Source organism: Daucus carota, chromosome 9, assembly GCF_001625215.2.
Source record: "Daucus carota subsp. sativus chromosome 9, DH1 v3.0, whole genome shotgun sequence".
Classification (NCBI taxonomy): domain Eukaryota; kingdom Viridiplantae; phylum Streptophyta; class Magnoliopsida; order Apiales; family Apiaceae; genus Daucus; species Daucus carota.
This window is the reverse complement of record NC_030389.2, coordinates 38544236-38565033: the sequence shown is the minus strand read 5'-3', so window position 1 is coordinate 38565033 and position 20798 is coordinate 38544236. Positions and strand designations below refer to the sequence as shown.

General features: G+C 32.0%; 2 protein-coding genes across 2 annotated transcripts; both read right to left on the bottom strand.

The window, feature by feature from the left end:
• Positions 1-167: 167 nt before the first annotated feature.
• On the bottom strand, positions 168-11361 carry LOC108202893 (kinesin-like protein KIN-13A). Its single transcript, XM_017371496.2, has 13 exons — positions 11151-11361; positions 10455-10750; positions 9850-10071; positions 9547-9738; positions 7099-7200; positions 6876-6953; positions 6536-6617; positions 4129-4291; positions 2861-3190; positions 2071-2289; positions 1360-1963; positions 1200-1265; positions 168-485 (listed from the first exon to the last, which is right to left on the bottom strand). Exons 2-13 carry the CDS (start codon positions 10662-10664, stop codon positions 303-305), a joined length of 2451 nt encoding a protein of 816 aa, XP_017226985.1. The 5' UTR covers positions 10665-10750; positions 11151-11361; the 3' UTR covers positions 168-302.
• A 2125-nt stretch (positions 11362-13486) lies between these two features.
• LOC108200862 (translationally-controlled tumor protein homolog) lies at positions 13487-16305 on the bottom strand. Its single transcript, XM_017369126.2, has 5 exons — positions 16182-16305; positions 14464-14537; positions 14209-14337; positions 13966-14123; positions 13487-13830 (listed from the first exon to the last, which is right to left on the bottom strand). Exons 1-5 carry the CDS (start codon positions 16207-16209, stop codon positions 13713-13715), a joined length of 507 nt encoding a protein of 168 aa, XP_017224615.2. The 5' UTR covers positions 16210-16305; the 3' UTR covers positions 13487-13712.
• Between the last annotated feature and the right edge of the window lie 4493 nt (positions 16306-20798).

The window sequence follows — 20798 nt, the reverse complement described above, 5'->3', positions numbered from 1 at the left end:
CATACATAAATTTGATTGCATTTTGATTTTATAGGATTAAATGATTCGTAATAATATATTAAATAAGAAATATTCCAAAGCAACGGGTCATTCCAAATTACTGTCAACGTACATGTATTATCTTTGTTTGAAATTCTATACTGAAAAGAACACTTTGGAGCACAACAGAAAAAACTAATTACATGATTTATTGTTTTCAATAGTTAAAAATGAATTGTATTAACATATGAACTTGATGTTCAAACTGATATCAAATATAAAGCAAACCAAGATACAAATGAGGGAGATGATATTGAGGAACATTAGCGAGGCCCCCTCTTCCTAGTAAGAATTTCTTGTTCTTTTAGTCGATGCTGGAACCTTGCAAGGCGTGCTTGAAGGCTGACAAGACTGGCTGCTTTCCGGGATAGCACAAAACTTAATTGTGTCACATAATTATCTATCATGCTGCCTGGTTGATCAACTTCTGCCAGCAGTTTCATTTCCTGGCACCCATAAGGTATTTAGGATAAGCATTTTTAAGGGGCAAAAAACATATTTATCCACAGAACTGAGACTTAAAAAATCTACTATATGTTACAACATGACGAAACAATAAGAACAGTATAGTTAACAGCCACTTCACTATTCCAAGAATTTTTAACCAAGGAGGATGAATTAAAGGCACTTGACAAAACATGTAATTTCCAAATGTATTCGTTGAAATTAAAAGGTACATAATACTAATAAGATAAGTTAACACCATTACGGTACCTAGCATTCTTCACCATATATATGTAGAAAAACTATTACTTGTTTGCTTGTATCACAATCCAAAAGTAAGATGCATTTTAAACAGCCGCCCAGAGCTGTGAATTTCACCAACAAAGTCCTATAATACTTCCCCATCATAAGCAAAGAATATATGATTTCTAGAGGATAGATAAACACTACTCTAGACAAGTATAGTGCTATACTCTGTAGCCCCAAGTTGAAACAACTTTTTTGCTAATGAGCACTAGGTTCCAACCATGAGTCAACCTCACGTAGGAAGAAAAATGATCCGTGGTATACTTCTCCACCTCCATATTGATACATAATACCAGGAGATGTATGGCGTAAAGATTACGCAGGTTCTGGAAATAATATTATCCAGGAGATGTGACCTGATAATAACATGAAATGCACCTTAAAAAGCTATAATAACAAGAATTACTTACTTCACGAACAATCTCCATTGTATCTTCAATTTCTTTTCTATGGGCAGCTATTAGTGCTTCTTCCTCCTATATATTCAAAGCAGAACAAAAAACACAAATTCACAACTTATTTTATAAAACTAGACAATTACTGGGTCAACATCGCAACATCACAACTAACCTCGAGTATATCATTTATATTCCCGTCCATTGGGGATTCAGGTTGTCTTGAAACAATATTGTCTTTGTCAGAAGTGGGAGGGTTCTGCTGCTTGAAAGTTGTGGTGGGCTGAGTAGAGCTTGTGGTATCTTTCTTTGGCCAATTCCCGACCTTTTCAGACTTGTCATCCCTGTACGCTTTTCTTCGCGGTGGTGATACCTTCTGCACCTTCTCTTCAGTGTCAACCAATTGCTGAGGAGATGATGCTGAGGGCACCTTGTTACTGCTTGAACCACCAAAGGTATTTTTTACATCAATCTTCTCTTTATCCATATAGGAAGAAATCATTCCAGCCTCTTCCCGGATGTTTGAGGAGTTGTTGATAGGAAAGCTAGCAGACTGTGTATCCAGATCAGCAGTAGAATGGTAAGACAAATTTCCTTTGTCTACAACTCTTCTATATGTATCTGTCGATTTAACATCTCGATATTGCTCATACACATCAGCAGCATCAGTTGGAGAAGGTGCAGGAATCATCGTTGAAGATTCTTTGTTAGGGAGTTGTGATAATGAACTTGAGACCTGATCTTTTTTAGGATTTCCACTTTTCGATAGACTTTTAACCCTGTATATATTGAAGCGTTCTTTAGAATAAAATAATAAATGTTGTATGGGCAAGAAAGTCAGCAATGCAGCAGTAATGTTCACGCTCATTCTCAGTAATGAAGATACCTGTCCGCATATCTCAGAGTATTGAGAGTGTGCTCGCATGATCCAGCATTTGGAGATACGCAAGAGATCATGACAGTTCTAGAGTTCCCAACAAAGGAGTCCCGGAGGACCTCAGTGAGTTTACTTCCACGGAATGGAATATGAATCTGGTCATTGTCAAGTGCACGAATGCACTCCTTCAAAGCCAGCAGACTCTTGTTAATTTCAGCTCCCTCGATCCTAAAATACAAAAAGAAATAATAATCTAATCTGCGGGACAATAAAAGAATTTGGATCAAATATACAGATGAATGAAATGTCCAGGTCTGTTGGGCAGAATAAAATTAGAAGGCAGACCGCACCGGACAGACAACACGACTAGGACAACATAATCTGGTATTCTGGTACAAGCCACCCACCGAGAAATTGGACATAAATCCCACTTGACACTTGCACAGTTGTTCTAACATAATGTGATGTGGAATCAAACTAAAAACATAGTTGCAGGAACATATGTTATTTGTAGTACTTGACCCGCAAGGCTTCCAAAACAGGCCAAAAGTGACTGTACCTATCTCGTCTGGAGTGAGGTAAGAGATACCGAGTCTTATCTATTCTAAGGTATGATCTAAGGCTTCACTGCTCAAGCAATATATCTTAAAACTAATTCTTCGGCAGAAGTTAGCTTGATAAATAGGCACAGGACACTATGAAAGCAGGAGAGCCCCAAAGGAATTTATGAAAGTTGAGGCATGCAATTTTATAAGTCAAAATGCAATGACATCAGTTTGTAATAGGCAAAACTATATACCGTGTTTGCCGGTCATTGTCTGTTGTGTCAGCACCTCTTTCACTACCAGCAAGATCTATAAATGAGATTTTTCCTACCACTTTTCCAACCTTGGGCTCGTTTGCTGTATTGTGGCGCCTTGATTCCTTCACCTCGCTGTGCTTTTTGACAACAAGTTGCAATATAGCATGAGATCTAGAGGACTCCTCATTGGCTCCAGTTGAGCCTGTACTTCTGGTTGCATTTCCCCTCTCAATGTATTCTTTAACAATTTGTACATCTAAAACTTCAAATTCTTGAAGTCCAACAATACAAACTTGTTGACGACCATCTTCTCTCATACAAAGTTTCCTACATAAGGATAATAGAGGTTTAGGTAAAATTGAGCACTAATGGAGTACCTCATCGTGTTAATTGAGTAAAAGAACAAGTCCATTCATTTATACAGGTAGTATAATGTGATAATGTCAGAATATAACAATCTGGATCAACTGCATATTAATAACATTTGCAAAAACATTTACATGGTTAACTTTGAAACAGATCTATTAAAAAGATTTACGTATACATGAAAGAGACGGTGCTTACTGTTGGCATAAGCAATAATCCAACCAATTTAAGAAACAACGATATATATTTGTAAAACAAAAACAAAGATTGGAATTTGAATAGATTAACAGCGGAAGGGAGATAATAAGATGCATGACAACCCTAATACGAGACTCCAATCAATATTGATAACAAAATCACATTGTATTAACCAAGTCTAAGATAATGTAAAGGATTACATCACTCATATAAAAAATAAACCCCTAATAAGTAATAATATAACCTAATGGATTTGTTTCCCTCTACAGTACGTCAGTAAATATATATATACTATTTAATAACATAAATAAGTAGAGAAGAGTTATATGGAGCCACATTTAAAGTGGAGTTTTGGAGTCCTCCATTCTTCAAAGGAGATTGAGAGACCAAAAACTACTTGGTAAAAGTTGTTCAGGGACATATTGACTTTTTGTTGCTTTTTGCACTTCTTTCATTTAGTACTGTTGTTATTTCATTTTTATGTAATTCTTGTGGTCTACTTATTTGTTGTCAAAAGAAGTTGGTAGCAAAATATCTAAACTACTCTGAATAGGATATATTTTCAGTGGGTCTTTTGTGGTAGACAGATGATCAGATATTTTATCCCTTACATATTTATATCTAGAGGGGGACAATATTTATGAAATTGCATCAGCAAGCTATAAAATTGACAAAAAAAAATATTGAAATAGGATGAGTACTTTCTATCACTTAGCAGATCAAATAGCTTCCCGCCATATATCTCAAAGTAACTAAGCCACAATTTGAATCCCTGACTACGATATGGTGGCTGATGCAATATTTTAACAAGTCCTTCCGCCGCTCGTAAAGGCAAAGGTTGCATTGTGTATGTCTTGCCACTACCTGCAACCAAATGGATAAACTATAAAACTTGAAACTGCAAAATTTTCCCATGTCAGGGCATGCAATGATAACAAAAAACTTGAACAATAACACAATATAACAGCCCATACAGCTCATATAAGAGCAATTTCCCCTTGGCCCTTGCAGTAAATGTAAAAGGGTGCTTCCGACATGTAAGAACTCAGACCTCAGGATTGTACAAAAGAACTTCCATTGCAGTCACTACTAAATACATTACCTATGCTATATATATTAAAATTTCAAAATACCAACACACCCTAGAATTTTGGAACACTTTCATATTAAATATATATAGAGTATTAATGCATGTACATCTGGTCAACATAATTATGTATTATAGATTATTTATAATATAAAATAGTCAACTCAAGAATTATTAAAATTGTAGACATGAAGATGCTTAATTCGAAGGAAGTTTGACCAAGATTCTGTCAGCATACAATTAATAACATAACCGAATTAAAAAAAAGCAGTGGTTCCTTTAAAAATCCATCAGAAGAACGCGGGACTCCAAAACCTGATGCGGTAGGTTTAAATCTTACAAAGTGTGATTTCATGCTTTTCACAGATCTAATTAGATTGAATTAGACTTGCAGTAAAGGTGAACAAGGTTACTCCAGGAAATTGAGAGGGAATTTACAGGTTTTCCTAATGTAAAAAAATTAAAGAAAATAATAGCAGGAAGAAATTTTTTATTCCTCTAGCTAGTGTCTTATAGGGTAATATATAGTCATACCATATTTCCTAGATAGTAGCCATAATGTTCTACCAACAAATCAGAGAAAAGGGCCTAAATATCACAATTTGGAGTTGAGATGCCCTCAATATCACATCCTGAACCACAATAAAACACTACATCATGTAGCGTTAGGGTTTATAACAATAAAACGCTACACGATGTAGTATTTAAGGGGTATTTTATATGTGCTTTGTTTTGTTTGGGCTTCCAAAGTTAGAAAAAGTAACTTTACTTCATAATGTTCCATTGTGTAACGTTAGGGTTTCTAGGGTTTGTAAATGTTTTCTTACGGGCTTAGGCTATAAAAAAATGGCAACGCTACACGATGTAGCGTTTCTATCTTTTTAAAAAAAATTATTAACGCTAAACGATGTAACGTTACAAGTGATATTTGTGGCCATATTTTCCAGACATGATATTTGAGGCATTATTGCTTGAAATTGTGATTTATGGGGCCAACACCCAACAAATCACTATGAACATATTCTTCCTAATCAGTTTAACTAATTCTATTTACTTTACGAACCAATAACCAATAATATATATTACAAAAATAATTCAAAATAATTTAAAATTACTCTCAACAGTTTAGAACAAATAAATTGTTGTGGATTTGTGTTATTTATTCGATCTGATGAGTGCTGGATGAGTGGGAGGGAGAACAGTTCAAATTGGTTCTTCCATCTAAATCAATAGTTCGAAGGCAGCAGCCATACTGTATATTGATTTAAACTTTTGAGAGCAACATGCAAGCATTAACAAATTCTAATCTTCTTTATTTATTATACTAATGCATTCTTAAATGCAGTCAAACTCATTCTGTCGAAACAAACTACCAACATAATGTCGGTAGTTTAACAACACACACATTTAATGATAATGAGAAGGGCGATGAGAAAATGATTGTACCCCACACACACACATAAAAATCAAGCGAGTAAGAATAGCAAAGAGAAAAAGATTTTACATTTGATGCTTTCCCAAAAAATTTGTGGTTAGCTACATGATGTAGACTTTCCAAACTTACAGAAAGAACATTAGACAAATTTACTGTCCTAGTTGGGAATACACAACTTTAAGATCTCCAACAGCATAAGGCCATAACAAACAACTTAAAGCAGAAATTATAGTACTATATTTGAGTGAAAACAGCTTGTAACATAATCGATTTCAAACTTCAGATTGAGAAGGCTCTTGATGCTTTAATTGAAGAAAATGCAGTCTGGACAAAAAACTGTTGATTCACTCCTTACTAATTATATGATATATGATAGATCCCTTTATGTGTGAATGTCTCATTCAATTCTTTTCTCTAATTTCCTTCTTACATTCAGTAGAATAATCTTGACAAATGGGTATGAAGAACTCACTGATGTGCTAATTTTATGCTAAATAAAGCTAGTACTGTGTTCAAAGAAGTCAATGTTAACTTATATACTGTTACGATAACCATATACATAGTTACAGCCAATGCTTGTGCATACCTGTCTGGCCATAAGCAAAACAAGTTGCTTTAGTTCTCTGAAATATGGTTGGAATGATTGGCTCTACCGTAGCACGATAAACCTATTAGGAAAAGCATGAACAGTAGACTTAACATACAATATCATTAGGGGCAAATAAATTATCTTGCTAATAAAGAATACACCTAAAACTCATGAGCAATTTGAATAGAAAAAAGTCAAAGTGGATTACTAATTTGAGACAGAGAGAGTATAATAATAGTATGAAGTCACCAGCATTTCAAATTAAATGATTAGCTTGTCAAAATCCAAATGTTTCCACTGATAAACTGAATACATGGAAGTTCTGCTAGTCTATTACCTCATCATTGGTTACTTGTTCATCCAAAACAGCATCAAAGCAGAATTCATGCTTCTCAACATAAGCAGTCAAATCCACCTGACACCAAAAACAGAAACAACGGGTTAGTCATCCCGCTATGTATGTCTAATCCTTCAAAAATCATTTAAATAAGGTCCTAAATCATATTCAACCAGAGACACCAACTAATGTAATTGTGTAATTTGAGATGAGTATGAAAAACCTTAAGCTTGGTTTCATGAACAGTCAATGCATTATCCTCCACAGTCACAATGTCTTCCTCTTTGCGAGAAACTTCCTTCTTGTTTAGCGGTCTTTTTCTTACCTGAAAAAAATTGATGTAACTCCCAAAATAGAGAACAGATAACAATTCAAAAGGTTTATTAGACTAGTAACGATGAACTTATTAACATATTCAGAATCTGGTTGAAAGATCTTCACTGATTCCAAGAGCGCAAATTATTTCCTTAATACATAACTTTTTTGAGGACCTTATTAGTCCAGAAGCTTGACCCTCTCAAAGATTCTCCATGAGGATTCAAGTTCAAGATACAGCTATTTTACAAACAATACTTCTCATTTATTGATTTTCTAATTTTCAGTTCAATTGCCACTACTACAGTTATATTACAGATAATTCTACAGCTATTTTACAGCCAAATATATTGATACTTCCTTTCAACAAAGTCTAAATTATCTAGAAGGTATTTTAAATTTGATTCTCCGTACCTGCAATTATTTTGTAAGTATATAATATTCTACCTCCTCAAAACACAACTACAACTCTTTTATACAACAATATACTAATATCTTACTTATATAGTCTCACACAGATAAACACAAATTTGCAACCTAAAATCCTAAACACAGAGAGATTAGGAGCCTGTTTGGCTGAGCTTATGACTTATGACTTAACGTGACTTATTGGATAAGCTGGGAGCTTAAAATGTTTGTTTGGGTAATTTTGACTTATTAATGATTTATGAGTTATTAAAAATATAATAATAAAACAAAAGTGATTTAAGGGCAACGTATGTCTTATGGGTAATTTTCATCAAAAATAAATAAATTAAGTCACTAAAAAAATTACCTCAAACTAACTTCTGGCTTTAAGTCAGTTTCTAGCTTATTTTTAACTTTAGGCCGACTTTTTGGCTTATTATACAAACAAACATTTCTCAGCTTAAAGTCGAAAATGGCTTAAAGCCCGGGCTTTAAGCCCAGACAAACAGACTCTAGAATACAAAATGTTTTGCACAGGATTCAAACTAGTAAGTGCAAGAAATAACACAGAAGAAAACATAAAACATAGATGGTTATAAGTTATCACAGAATGAAGATGGGTGGGATACTACATGAATATTTCATTTTAAGAATGAAACAAAACAAAATTTTCATCTTTTAGATAAGACTAACAGAAACAATTTAGTTCCTTATATTACCAGGCTTAAAGTATTGCAGTCCTTCCTCTTTTACAATAAAAAGTTATCCATTACTGATATAGTAGTAACGAACTAGATACTAATCATCTAATATAGTAATGGGCCCTTAGTCAGATGACTCAGATTGGAATAACATAGTAGCATCTTATGCTTAGTAGAGCTTATTATATTACAAATATTTGTAACAATAAATGAGTTGTAATTAGTTTTTAGTAAAAATACATTAGGAATAGATAATAGTTACTTACATCAATTATTAAAATAGGTACTCACTCCAGCCCAAAATACACGTCTCTTCTGAAAATTTTACGCCTATTAAACAACTTTAAATACTACGATTTTTCACAAATCTACCCGCATATATTGCATTAATTTAACATATATTAAAAGGAGCCAAGATAGAACATGACAAATAAAAAAGGGTAATTTTGGGAAATAGTTGATAATTATACATTGAATGAAGAGATGGACAATAGATTTGGGAGTATCAGATAGGTATTAGTTATAATAATCAATTCGGATTAGTTTCATAATATTTAGGATCTTGTTTTCCAAGTATTACATTAGTAATTATTAGTTGCAGTTGAATACGTTTATTGATGAATGTTATTACATAAATCTGCTGACTTATTGGGTTTCCTGCCGATACTCTGCAGAGATAGGTTTGTCCCTTCGTTTTTACCCATTCCCACCCTTGATGCCTTTAGGGATAATTTAAAGCTTCCTAGAGCTCACATTTCATCATTTCACCCTGAGAAGCTATAATTCTCCCAAGACCACCTAAATGTAATAATGCAGATACTGTATTTGGTTGTAATCTATTTAGCACATAAAAGAGCAAAGCCAATTAATAGTGAGCAGTACGCGCCTTATGAATTTTCAGACAGCCAATGGCTTCAATATTTTGCAAAAAGTTTTCTTCAAGCAACATAAACATATTTACATAACCATTAATATCTGCCACTTTCACAAGAATGAGAATTCCAATTGCTTTGACCTACTGATATAGCTTCTATGGTTTCATTATTTAATTAGACAATGATATCCTGTTGCCCAATCAAACAAGTAAAAAAAAACCTTTATAGGCAAAGCATCAATATTATAGTTCATAAGCTTCACAGTTCACTAAAACTACTGAATATCCAATGTAGATTATCCAAAAACTGCGTTTTTATAATATATTTGCAATAAATGCATACACATGGAGTCAGATGACAAAATCCACATACCACGACTTTAATTTTAGCCACATTGTTTTCTCTTGCACTGTTTTCCTTCATATTTGTAGGTAATATGGGTAATGCATCTCCATCAGTTTGCCCTCTTTGTTGTCTGCTGGTCAACACCTCATGGTCATTGTCAAAAGCTTCACTAACAGAAGGCATAAAAGGTGATGGCTCAAATGGTTCTGACATAACATGCTGAAACCAAAAGTGTATTCGTCACAATAATAAACAAAGTGCATGTTAAAAGATGCATATATTCTAGCAAAATTACTCAAATAACCAGTTAAAAATTAATTAGTAACACACATCAGATAGAAGCTCTGTGTCATCCATAGAATGAAGATCTAAAAGACCGGCTCCAAAATCCCCCCTAAACTCAGGAGAATGAAAGCCATCCATTGCCGAAACCCCACCAGAATTTTGTGCAGTCGGAGTATATGGTTCTGAACCATACTCTCCATTAAGATTGAGGTTTCTCATTAATTTGAAAAGCCTCTGCTTCTCCTCAGCAGATTGTGCTCCATAACCCTAGAAAAGGGACAAAAGATACCAAATTGATCATAAGCTAATAATTTCATCAATTTATAGCATTTGGCAACACTTAATTTCTTATCGAAACAAATTATATTAACTCATATTTTGGTGCAACAAAAACTAACAGTTCGAACAATCAAACCGACAAAGAATAACATTAACGACTGTTATTGCCAAACAAAATCTTATACTAAATCAATAAAATGTAAAATGCAAATGATATACATATATCAAATATTCCAATTCTTATGTCATGTTCCATCAGGAACCAAAAAACATAAACATAGCACAAATTTTGAAATAATTAGCACTGAACAAAGGCGTAAAAGGTAGATTCAATTACTCAGATAACAATTCAACCCAGAATTTAGATGTACCTGCATGAGCATATTGCGATGATCATTTGCAGCGGAAGTAGCCAAGGGTGAGGCCAGATGCTGCAACCCGGCAGACTGAAGCCACCGTGCCATGACTGCATCACCAGCATCACTAGCAGAACCTGCACTGTGCAGCGATCCACCAGTAGTACTAGGCTGATCATACATAGCAGTTGCCGCAGTATTACTCTGCTGCATCTGGCCACCCATGTGGCGCTGTGATCGACGTTGAGGAGCCAATTTTCCTAATTTACTCGATCACGAACTTATTCAAATTCCAAGAGCTCGGATCACCTCTTCATAAACACCAAACACAACACATTCAATAACAAATCAAGCACACTAATCCAAACAAACACGTGTGCCTATAAATACTAACAATTTATCCAACCGAACCAACAGCAACACGAGAACAGAATTGATTTTTGCAATCATCTAGCTCATATTTATCGATTTCACTATTACAACAAACTGAAGCGCTAACCATTTTACTTGCCAAATGTCACAACAGAATTGCATTTCAACATAATTACAATTAAAATAACTAAATAAACAATTAAACATAAAAACAAATTAGATACTTAAAAGTTAAAACAGAGAGAGATAGATAGAGAGAGAGAGATGGAGATGGAGAGAGAGAGAGAGAGGGAGGGAGAGAGGGAGAGAGAGGGGGGGAGAGAGAGAGAGAGAGATTACCAGATGGCGAAGAGATTGTATGAAACTGAGAATCTGAGGAGCGATTAGAACTGGAATTGAAATTTTTGCGTGCTTTGGATTGATTGTAATCGCTTTTGTTTGATGAATTTGGATCTCAAATATTTGGATTTGGGAGGGAGGATTAATTAATCAATACGCGAATGAAATGAAATTCAACCAAGAGTGTAATTTACACTTCCTCACCCGTATTAATAAACACCAACGTACCCCTTCGTTATAGCTTTTCACAATTACTGCACGGTAAAAATTACTCCTCTGTTACACCTTACATCGAAGAGATTTCTTTACACCGTCCTAGAGTTTCAACAGAGAGTCCCAGGTGGGCAACAATTTTTAACGTGAGAAAACGAGTCACAAAATAATATAATTTTTAAAAGATAAAAATTCTTTCAAGTAATTATTTCATATCTTATAAAAATATATAATAATTCAATATTCTCACAAACAAATGTTCTCACCCAGTCTGTCGTTTTAAATATATAAATATATTACATATCCATAAAATTAATATAATTAATGATTATATTTTTAATTTATGATTTATTCACATTCTCCATAATAGAACTCGAAATTACGAGATAAACATGATAATTTGGAATGACTTTAATATATATTTGTTTCATAATTTTAATTTTATTTATTCGAAATCATGTCATAATTCTAACTAACATAATCAGACATTATTATTGTACTAAGCTGGAAGACACAATTATCTGTAAGTGTGTAATGAATTTTGAGCCAACATTGTGTTTGTAAAAGATTAAATAAAAAAAGCAGCTGTAATTCCATAGCAAACCATGAGCAAAAACCTCTCAACATGTTTGCTGCTTTGCTGCTTTTTCTCACATGATTTGGTATGATAAGGAGCTTTTGAAAGCTCTAATATATTGATTTTACTAGCAGTACATTCTAAATTGATGTGGGGATACATCTTGTTGGTGGATCTCAATGCTAAAGTAACAAAACTTAAATATTGTGGCCAAACTCATTATGTCCACTCTGGTTGAAAATCTACAAAAGGGGTTTGCTTTAACTTAAAGCAAATATGAGGTTGAGATCCAACAAACGATTAATTAAGCTCTAAATTTTGAATTAAAGTTTCATCATTGCTTCATATGTGATGTTCTTTTCAAAAGGGTGGTTATAATTAATACAATATATAATTTTAAGTTTTTTACTAAATGGGTTTAAGTTTTGGGTCCTTAATTTTTTTGGGGACTAAAATGGCTCAATCATCCTCACTTCTTGATTCTGTCACTTGTTTTTCTATCAACCTTCTTGAGTTCTTTTAACAAAAATTATTAATACAAGTAACTGGCATGTAATCTGAAAGATACATGTTTAGATACACGGTATCACTTATCAAACTGTGCTGGTCCAAACTCTGGCATCCACAGGAAGAACTTCTTTCAAAAATACATTGATTGAACTGTTTTTGAAAATACATTGATTTTTGTCAAAAATGTGTAGCTTAAATTATCTGTTTAAATAATTCTATATTGTGACATAATAAAAATATAATAATAAAAAATAAATATTATAGGTTAGTTATTTGAATAATGAATTACTTTTTATTAAAAAATAAATTGTGCAGGACAACTAATAGGAAACTCTACCGACTGCTGACTTTAGTCGGATTTATTTTTAACTTTCTTATTACACAGATGGATATTTTTCGAACTTAAAGTCGAAAATTTTAAAATGACTTGAAACCTGGGACGGAAGCCCTGCCAAACAGGCTCCCAATAGATACTCTGATCAACAAAACCATGCATGTGAGACCGATGACTGATGAGACCACTCTACCTAACTCTTATACAGTGCAAGCAGTGTTATGAAAAGCGCAAATCGGCTCTAGGCGGTCTAGCGCTTAAGCGGTAAAGCGGACGCTTAAGCGGAATCTTAAGCGGGCCAATAAACGGATTAATAAAATATAAATAAATATTTAATTTTAATATTAATATATTCATAAATAATGTTATATTGTGGTAAGAATTTAAATTTTTAATAATATATATATTTTTTAATTTTTTTAATATAATTATAGTTATATTATATAAAAAAATATTTTAAAACTGAAAAATTAGCAAGTCAAAATCATTTTGACCGCTTAAGTACCGCTTAATCCGCTTAACGACCGCTTAATCCGCTTAATAGTCCGCTTAATTTTCAAAAACGCTTAAGAACCCGCTTAATACGAAATCGAGGCGTTTTAGGGCCGATTCCGCTTAGGCGGCCGCTTAAGCGGCCGCTTAATGCGCTTTTTAAAACACTGAGTGCAAGATATATATTCTTTCTAACTTGTGGCGGAGGTATTACTCAAAGAACAAATGGAGCATAGTATATTAAGAAGAATGCAGACCATATAGCACAACCAAAACTGCCGCTAAATTCAGATAATTTCTTTGGTTAAATCCAGACTGAATACGGAAAAAAGTTCTAAGACCTGTGTTGGGGACAGTACAAAATTTGAAGCCAGAATTATGAAAACAAATAACTAGAACTACAACAAGCACCTCCAATAAGAAAGCTGGTCCTTTTTTAACACTTAATCTCCTTCAAACCATGGGCAAAGTATAAAAAGGTTGGATCAGTTGCTCCATCTTTGTAGTAAGCAAACACCAAGCTACCGTCATCGTGCATGCTCTCTCCAACAAAACTGCAAACACAAAGCGTTCAGTTACAACAAGATTATCTTTAAAACATGCAGAGGAGATTAGCACTTGGGTCACAGCAATAATCCATAGTAACAGAGGATCATTGAAGCTTTAAGAGATACTGATATATGGCTTACAATTGGAGGTCCTTGATCTTCCCAAGCAAGTATTTGGTTGCTCCTTCAATACCCTTTTTGAATTCCTCTTGATTATCAGCTTCCAACTTGGGTGTCAAAGTTTTAATGTACTTCTTTATAAAAGCAACAAACTGCTTCTTGTCAAATGGAGGTTGCTCCTGTAGTATAAGATGTCTGTGTTAAATTCGATCTTAAATATATTCTAAACTGCAAGTTCAACGAGTAGCTTCAAATTTAACTCACCTGGAGTCTAAAGGTGTCTACAATATCAACCACCTTTTGAGCTTGATCATCAACACCTTCATCATCACCACCGCCCTCAGCAGAAGGGTTGGCACCAATGTCCACATCAACTGCTCCTTGCACAACCCACTACAGTATTCAACAAATCCCAATAAACACATCATGACATCAAAACACACCATCACAATCACTATCAAATACTTAGTTAAAACAAAAGAATAATGCAGTCTTTATCTCCTAGCCAAAGGCACTAACCTTTCCCTCAACTTCCCATAGGCACCCATTTTCAATTTCCTTGTACGGGAAAGAGTCCGAAAGAAGCTCATCACCTACATAGTAAAATATTGTTAAGAAACATAAATATGACAACACGTATAGTATCCACAATAGTATTTCTTTACACAAACATATTTTATACATGTTGATAACTGAATGATACCAATATCCATTTAAAGTTCTTCAACTCTTCATACTTAATATGCACACAAACATGAATATGATATGAATACAAACCTCATGTTTTGTAGCTATAAGGGGTATCACAATATTTTCACAAATTATTATGTTATTGTTTTGCTATAGTTCTCTTTAATTATTAAGTGGAATAATATTAACAAACTATTATGTTATTGTTTTGCTCTAGTTCTCTTTAATTATTAGGTGGATAATGTATTGGAGAAAACCTAACAAGAAACATTTTCAATTATATGATTGACATTTGACATATATTTTGAAGAACACGATCAGATTTTTATATATTTTTTATTTCTCTATACTCCCCACCGTAAATTATAATTTTGTTACTCAATTGAGATAATAATCACAGTGAGTCTGGATAAAATTAAAATTAAAACAAAAACAAAGAGCTTAAGTTGCTACCGTGAACACTTCACGCTACACTCTTACGCTTCACATTATGAATTAGCTTCACGGGTTAATAGGCAAAAAGATAACTAAACTCATGACCAACTTGCAATTGGGTCACTGAATTCAAAAAGTTTGCAAATGGATCACAGAACTAAATTTAATTTGCAGTCAACTCACTGAACTAGTAAAATATTGCATTTAGGTCACTACGCCGTTAAGTATGAGTTGACTTTAACGGAATCCGTTAAAAAATTAGAAAAAACTTTGAAAAAATATATAATTTGATTTTTTAAAAAAATTCTGAAAACTTAACAAAATCTGAAAATTTTGGAAAAGGCTTTAAAAAATATGTAATTTTTAAAAAAATAAGAAAAATGTAAAAATTTCGGAAAAATCTAAAAATTTTGAAAATTTAAAATTTGGAAAGAATCTGGAAATTTGGAAAAAATTCAGATTTTTTAATTTCAAAAAATTAGGCATATTTTTTGATTTTCCGGATTTTTTCGATGTTTTAAAAAAAAATTCAAAATTTTTAGATTTTTTTGGAAAATATTACATGTTTTCATATTTTTTAAAGTTTTATCCAAAAAAATTAGTTTTTTCTTAAGTTTTTAGAATTTTTTTGAAATCGAATTTTTATATAATTTATATATTTTTTAACGGATTCCGTTAAAGTCAACCGATATTTAACGGCAAAGTGACCTAAATGCAACGTTTTATTAGTTCTGTGAGTTGACTGTAAGTTAAATCTAGTTCTGTGATCCATTTGCAAACTTTTTGAGTTCAGTGACCCAAATGCAACTTTGTCATGAGTTCGATGATGTTTTTGCCTATTTACCCTTAGCTTCACACTACACATACCAACCTTAAACAATTCTGAGCTAAAAACAAATCTATATAACACAATTAAGCATAAATCCAAGTAAATTTTAACCAATTATCTTAACTACAATTAAGCATAAATCCAAGTAAATTTTAACCAATTATCTTAACTTCAATCAAGATTAACAAGTACATAAACAAGCAGACAAGCACTAGGATAATAAATCGAATCCGAATAACTCTACAAATATTAGTACATGGAACAGTAAGATAGATATACATACCGGTAAGTAAATCTTGATAAACCAACATATTTACTGGTGTGCAGAGAGAATAATACTATAATGGGTTCAGAGAGATTGTATGCGCGGAGATCTAGACGAAAGAATGGGTATGGATGGTGTATATAGTGTATGCGCGTGTGGGTTTGAGGGTTTAAGGATTTCCGAGTCATGGCCCGTTTAGGATTGTGGATTGTGTTTTGGATCAAGCCCAATATTAGACATCTATTTTTATTTTCTAGTGATAAGGTTTAAAAAAAGTCGTTTTTTTCTCGTAAATAAAGTCACACAAATTTTAATCACAAACATAAGTTTAAAATTAATTTAAATAATTGAAAAAAATATATATATAAACACACATTTTTATATCTCATGAAAAATTATTGTTTGCAATATTATAATTAAAAATTTATTAATGCTCAAAAAGTAAAAATATTTATATAAAAAAATGTCACAATATTATGAATATCCCGAATTATAAACCCCAAAATATCACATAACATATCATATAACCATAACCATCTTCAAAATAGGTGGATGTTTCTTCAAAGTTCAAATATAATTATAATTTATATCATTCCAATCGTGAAAATATGTGATAAGTTTAAAATTAGGGGCCGGTTACATGTACACAATTGTACAGGAAAGGTAGGTGTACATCATCAGTGACTTGAAGTTACTAATGGTGTGCATTAAATGAAGCACATCAGTGATATGATCTTCCGGACGCATGAAAAAATTATTAAATAGCTACGTTAGTGACTTCAAGTCACTAATCAGTGACTGGAAGTCACTGATGTTAAGTGAAAAACCTAAAATGTCGGTATTATCCCTCTCACTTTCAGTGACATGTGATCACTGATGTTGCATTTAATTTACATCAACCAATAATGTACCAACACCCCAACTATCTAGTAAAAAAAATCATAAATAAGGTAACTGGTGAAATGAAATCGTTATATTAGCTCCCAGGACTAGAGCGGTGGAAATTTTTTTAAGTAAAGAACATCAGTGATTTCAAGTCACTATTATAGTTCTGGGGATATCCGTGACCGTAAGTCACTGATGAAAACGTTACAGTAGCTCCCCAAAACTAGAGGGCTGGAAAAAATTCTAAGTCAAAAACATCAGTGACTTGAAGTCACTAATGTAATTCTGGAAATATTCGTAACCTTAAATCACTGATGAAATTATTAAAGTAGCTCCCTAAAACTAGAGGGCTGGAAAATTTAAGTAAAGAACATTAGTGAGCTGAAGTCACTAATACGTAATCTTGGAAAAAATTCTAAGTAAAGAAAATTAGTAACTTCAAGTCACTGTTGTAATTTTGGAGATTGATTTAGAGGTTTGGAAAGAATCTCAAGTAACAAATAAGCGACACGGGGAAAAAAATTCCAAGTAAATACTAGTGACTTCAAGTCACTGACATGATTTTAAGTAAACCTCAAAAAAATGTTGATTTTTGTTTAGCATTTTATTAACATAAAGTATAGGAGCTTCGTTATATCTATAATTAACGAAAAAAACTAAGTCCGTGATTTTTAAAGAACAATAATAAAATGAAAGGGATGGAATTTTGCACAAGTTCAACACAACACATATTATGTTATTAAAAAAAACACAACACATATTATCTTTTCAATTTAGATGATTATTTTGCTTGACATAAAAAACTCATCACTTATAACTAATAATATAATTTATATTTTTTTATTATCATGCAGACATATTTTTGAAAAATAATTTTACTTACAAATAACCAAAATACAAGTCAAACCACTAGTTGACTGTTAAAATATCAAACGAAAAAAAATTATTTTTTTTTAAAACTTTTTTAATACCATCAAAATATATAAACTTTGACATCCGTACGGTTTGATCATCGAGATATATTTTCAAAAAAAATTGAAACGACAATACATGATAAAATACTCTTTACATATACAAGTCAAACCACTAGTTGACTGTTAAGATTTCAAACGGAAAATAGTTATTTTTTTTCTGAAACTTTTTTAATATCATCAAAATATATAGACTTTGACATCCGTACGGTTGGATCGTCGAGAAATATTTTCAAAAAAATAGAAACACAAATACATGATAAATGTCAAGTTACTAGTACAAGTCAAACCACTAGTTGACTGCTAAACTCTTCATTCAAATAAAATTATTATTTTTTTGAAACTTTTTTAATATCATCAAAATATATAAATCTTCACATCCGTACGGTTGGATCATCCAGAAATATTTTTCAAAAAATATAACCTGTAATACATGATAAAACACTAGATGCTAGTACAAGTCAAACCACTAGTTGACTGTTAAACTCTCCATTCAAATAAAATTATTATTTTCTGAATTTTTTTTAATATCATCAAAATATATAAATATTGACATCCGTACGGCTAGATCATCCAAAAATATTTTTTAAAAAATGTAAGCAGTAATACATGATAAAACACTAGATGCTTCTACAAGTCAAACTACTAGTTGACTGCTAAACTCTCCATCCAAATAAAATTATTTTTTTCTGAAACTTTTTTAATATCATCAAAATATATAAATCTTCACATCCGTAGGGTTAGATCATCCAGAAATATTTTTTAAAAAATGTAAGCCGTAATACATGATAAAACACTAGATGCAAGTACAAGTCAAACCACTAGTTGATTGCTAAACTCTTCATCCAAATAAAATTATTTTTTTCCGAAACTTTTTTAATATCATCAAAATATATAAATTTTTACATCCGTACGGTTGGGTCATCCAAAAATATTTTTAAAAAAATGTAAGTAGTAATACATGATAAAACACTAGATGATAGTACAAGTCAAACCATAGTTGACTGCTAAACTCTTCATCCAAATATAATTATTTTTTTCTGAAACTTTTATAATATCATCAAAATATATAAATCTTCACATCCGTACGGTTGGATCATCCAAATTTTTTTTTTAAAAAATGTAAGCTGTAATCTATACTATACTATAATAAGCCAACATAGGTTTAATTCGTAGTCGTACAAAATTTTGGTTTGGTCATCTCCGTTGTAACTACAAGTCTATCACATGTAAACTTCTCTTGCTGTGACAACATTAAAGAATTTTATACCATTTAAATTACAAACACTTGAGATGTAGTAGAGGATAAAAACACCACTATTATTCTTTTAAATATAATTTATATACTATATTATAATAAACCGACATTGGTATAATTTGTAGTCATCCAAAAAATATAATCAGTTGGTAAATATAATCGGGTTAAAATCTAATTCATCAATTCTAAAATACTATTAAAATGATGTTAAAATTTAAATTATAATTAATAAATTACGACTTTTATATCCGCCCGTGCTTCGCACGGGTTAAAGGCTAGTACATGATAAAACACTCGATGCTAGTACAAGTCACACCATTAGTTGACTACTAAACTATTCATTCAAATAAAATTATTATTTTTTGAAACTTTTTTAATATCATCAAAATATATAAATCTTCACATCCGTACGGTTGGATCATCCAGAAATATTTTTTAAAAAATGTAAGTTGTAATACATGATAAAACACTAGATGCAAGTACAAGTCAAACTACTAGTTTACTGCTAAACTTTCTATCCAAATAAAATTATTTTTTTCTAAAACTTTTTTAATATCATCAAAATATATAAATCTTTACATCCGTACGGTTGGATCATCCAAAAATATTTTTAAAAAAATGTAAGCAGTAATACATGATAAAACACTAGATGCTAGTACAAGTCAAACCACTAGTTGACTGCTAAACTCTCCATCCAAATATAATTATTTTTTTCTGAAACTTTTATAATATTATCAAAATATATAAATCTTCTCATCTGTACGGTTGGATCATCCAGAAATATTTTTTAAAAAATGTAAGCAGTAATACATGATAAAACACTAGATGCTACTCCCAGTCAGACCACTAGTTGAGACAAATCTCTCCATCCAAATAAAATTATTTTTTTCTGAAACTTTTTTAGTATCATCAAAATATATAAATCTTCACATCCGTACGGTTGGATTATCCAGAAATATTTTTTAAAAAATGTAAGCAATTATACATGATAAAACACTACATCCTAGTACAAGTCAAACCACTAGTTGACTGCTAAATTCTCCATCCAAATTAAATTATTTTTTATGAACTTTTTTATATCATCAAAATATATAAATCTTCACATCCGTACGGTTGGATCATCTAGAAATATTTTTTAAAAAATGTAAGTAGTAATACATGATAAAACACTAAATGCTAGTACAAGTCAAACCAATAGTTGACTGCTAATCTCTCCAACCAAATAAAATTATTTTTTTATGAAACATTTTTAATATCATCAAAATATATAAATCTCCACATCCGTACGGTTGGATCATCCAGAAATATTTTTAAAAAAATGTAAATAGTAATACATGATAAAACACTAGAACATCAGTAAGTATGGATCATTTAGTAAAAATATAAATAACATTGTACACATCAGGGACTTGAACTCACTGTTGTTATTAATGTATACACCATCAGGGACTTGAACTCACTGTTATTATTAATGCGGTAAGGGTATGATAGGAAAAAGGAATTATGGAGGGGACATCAGTG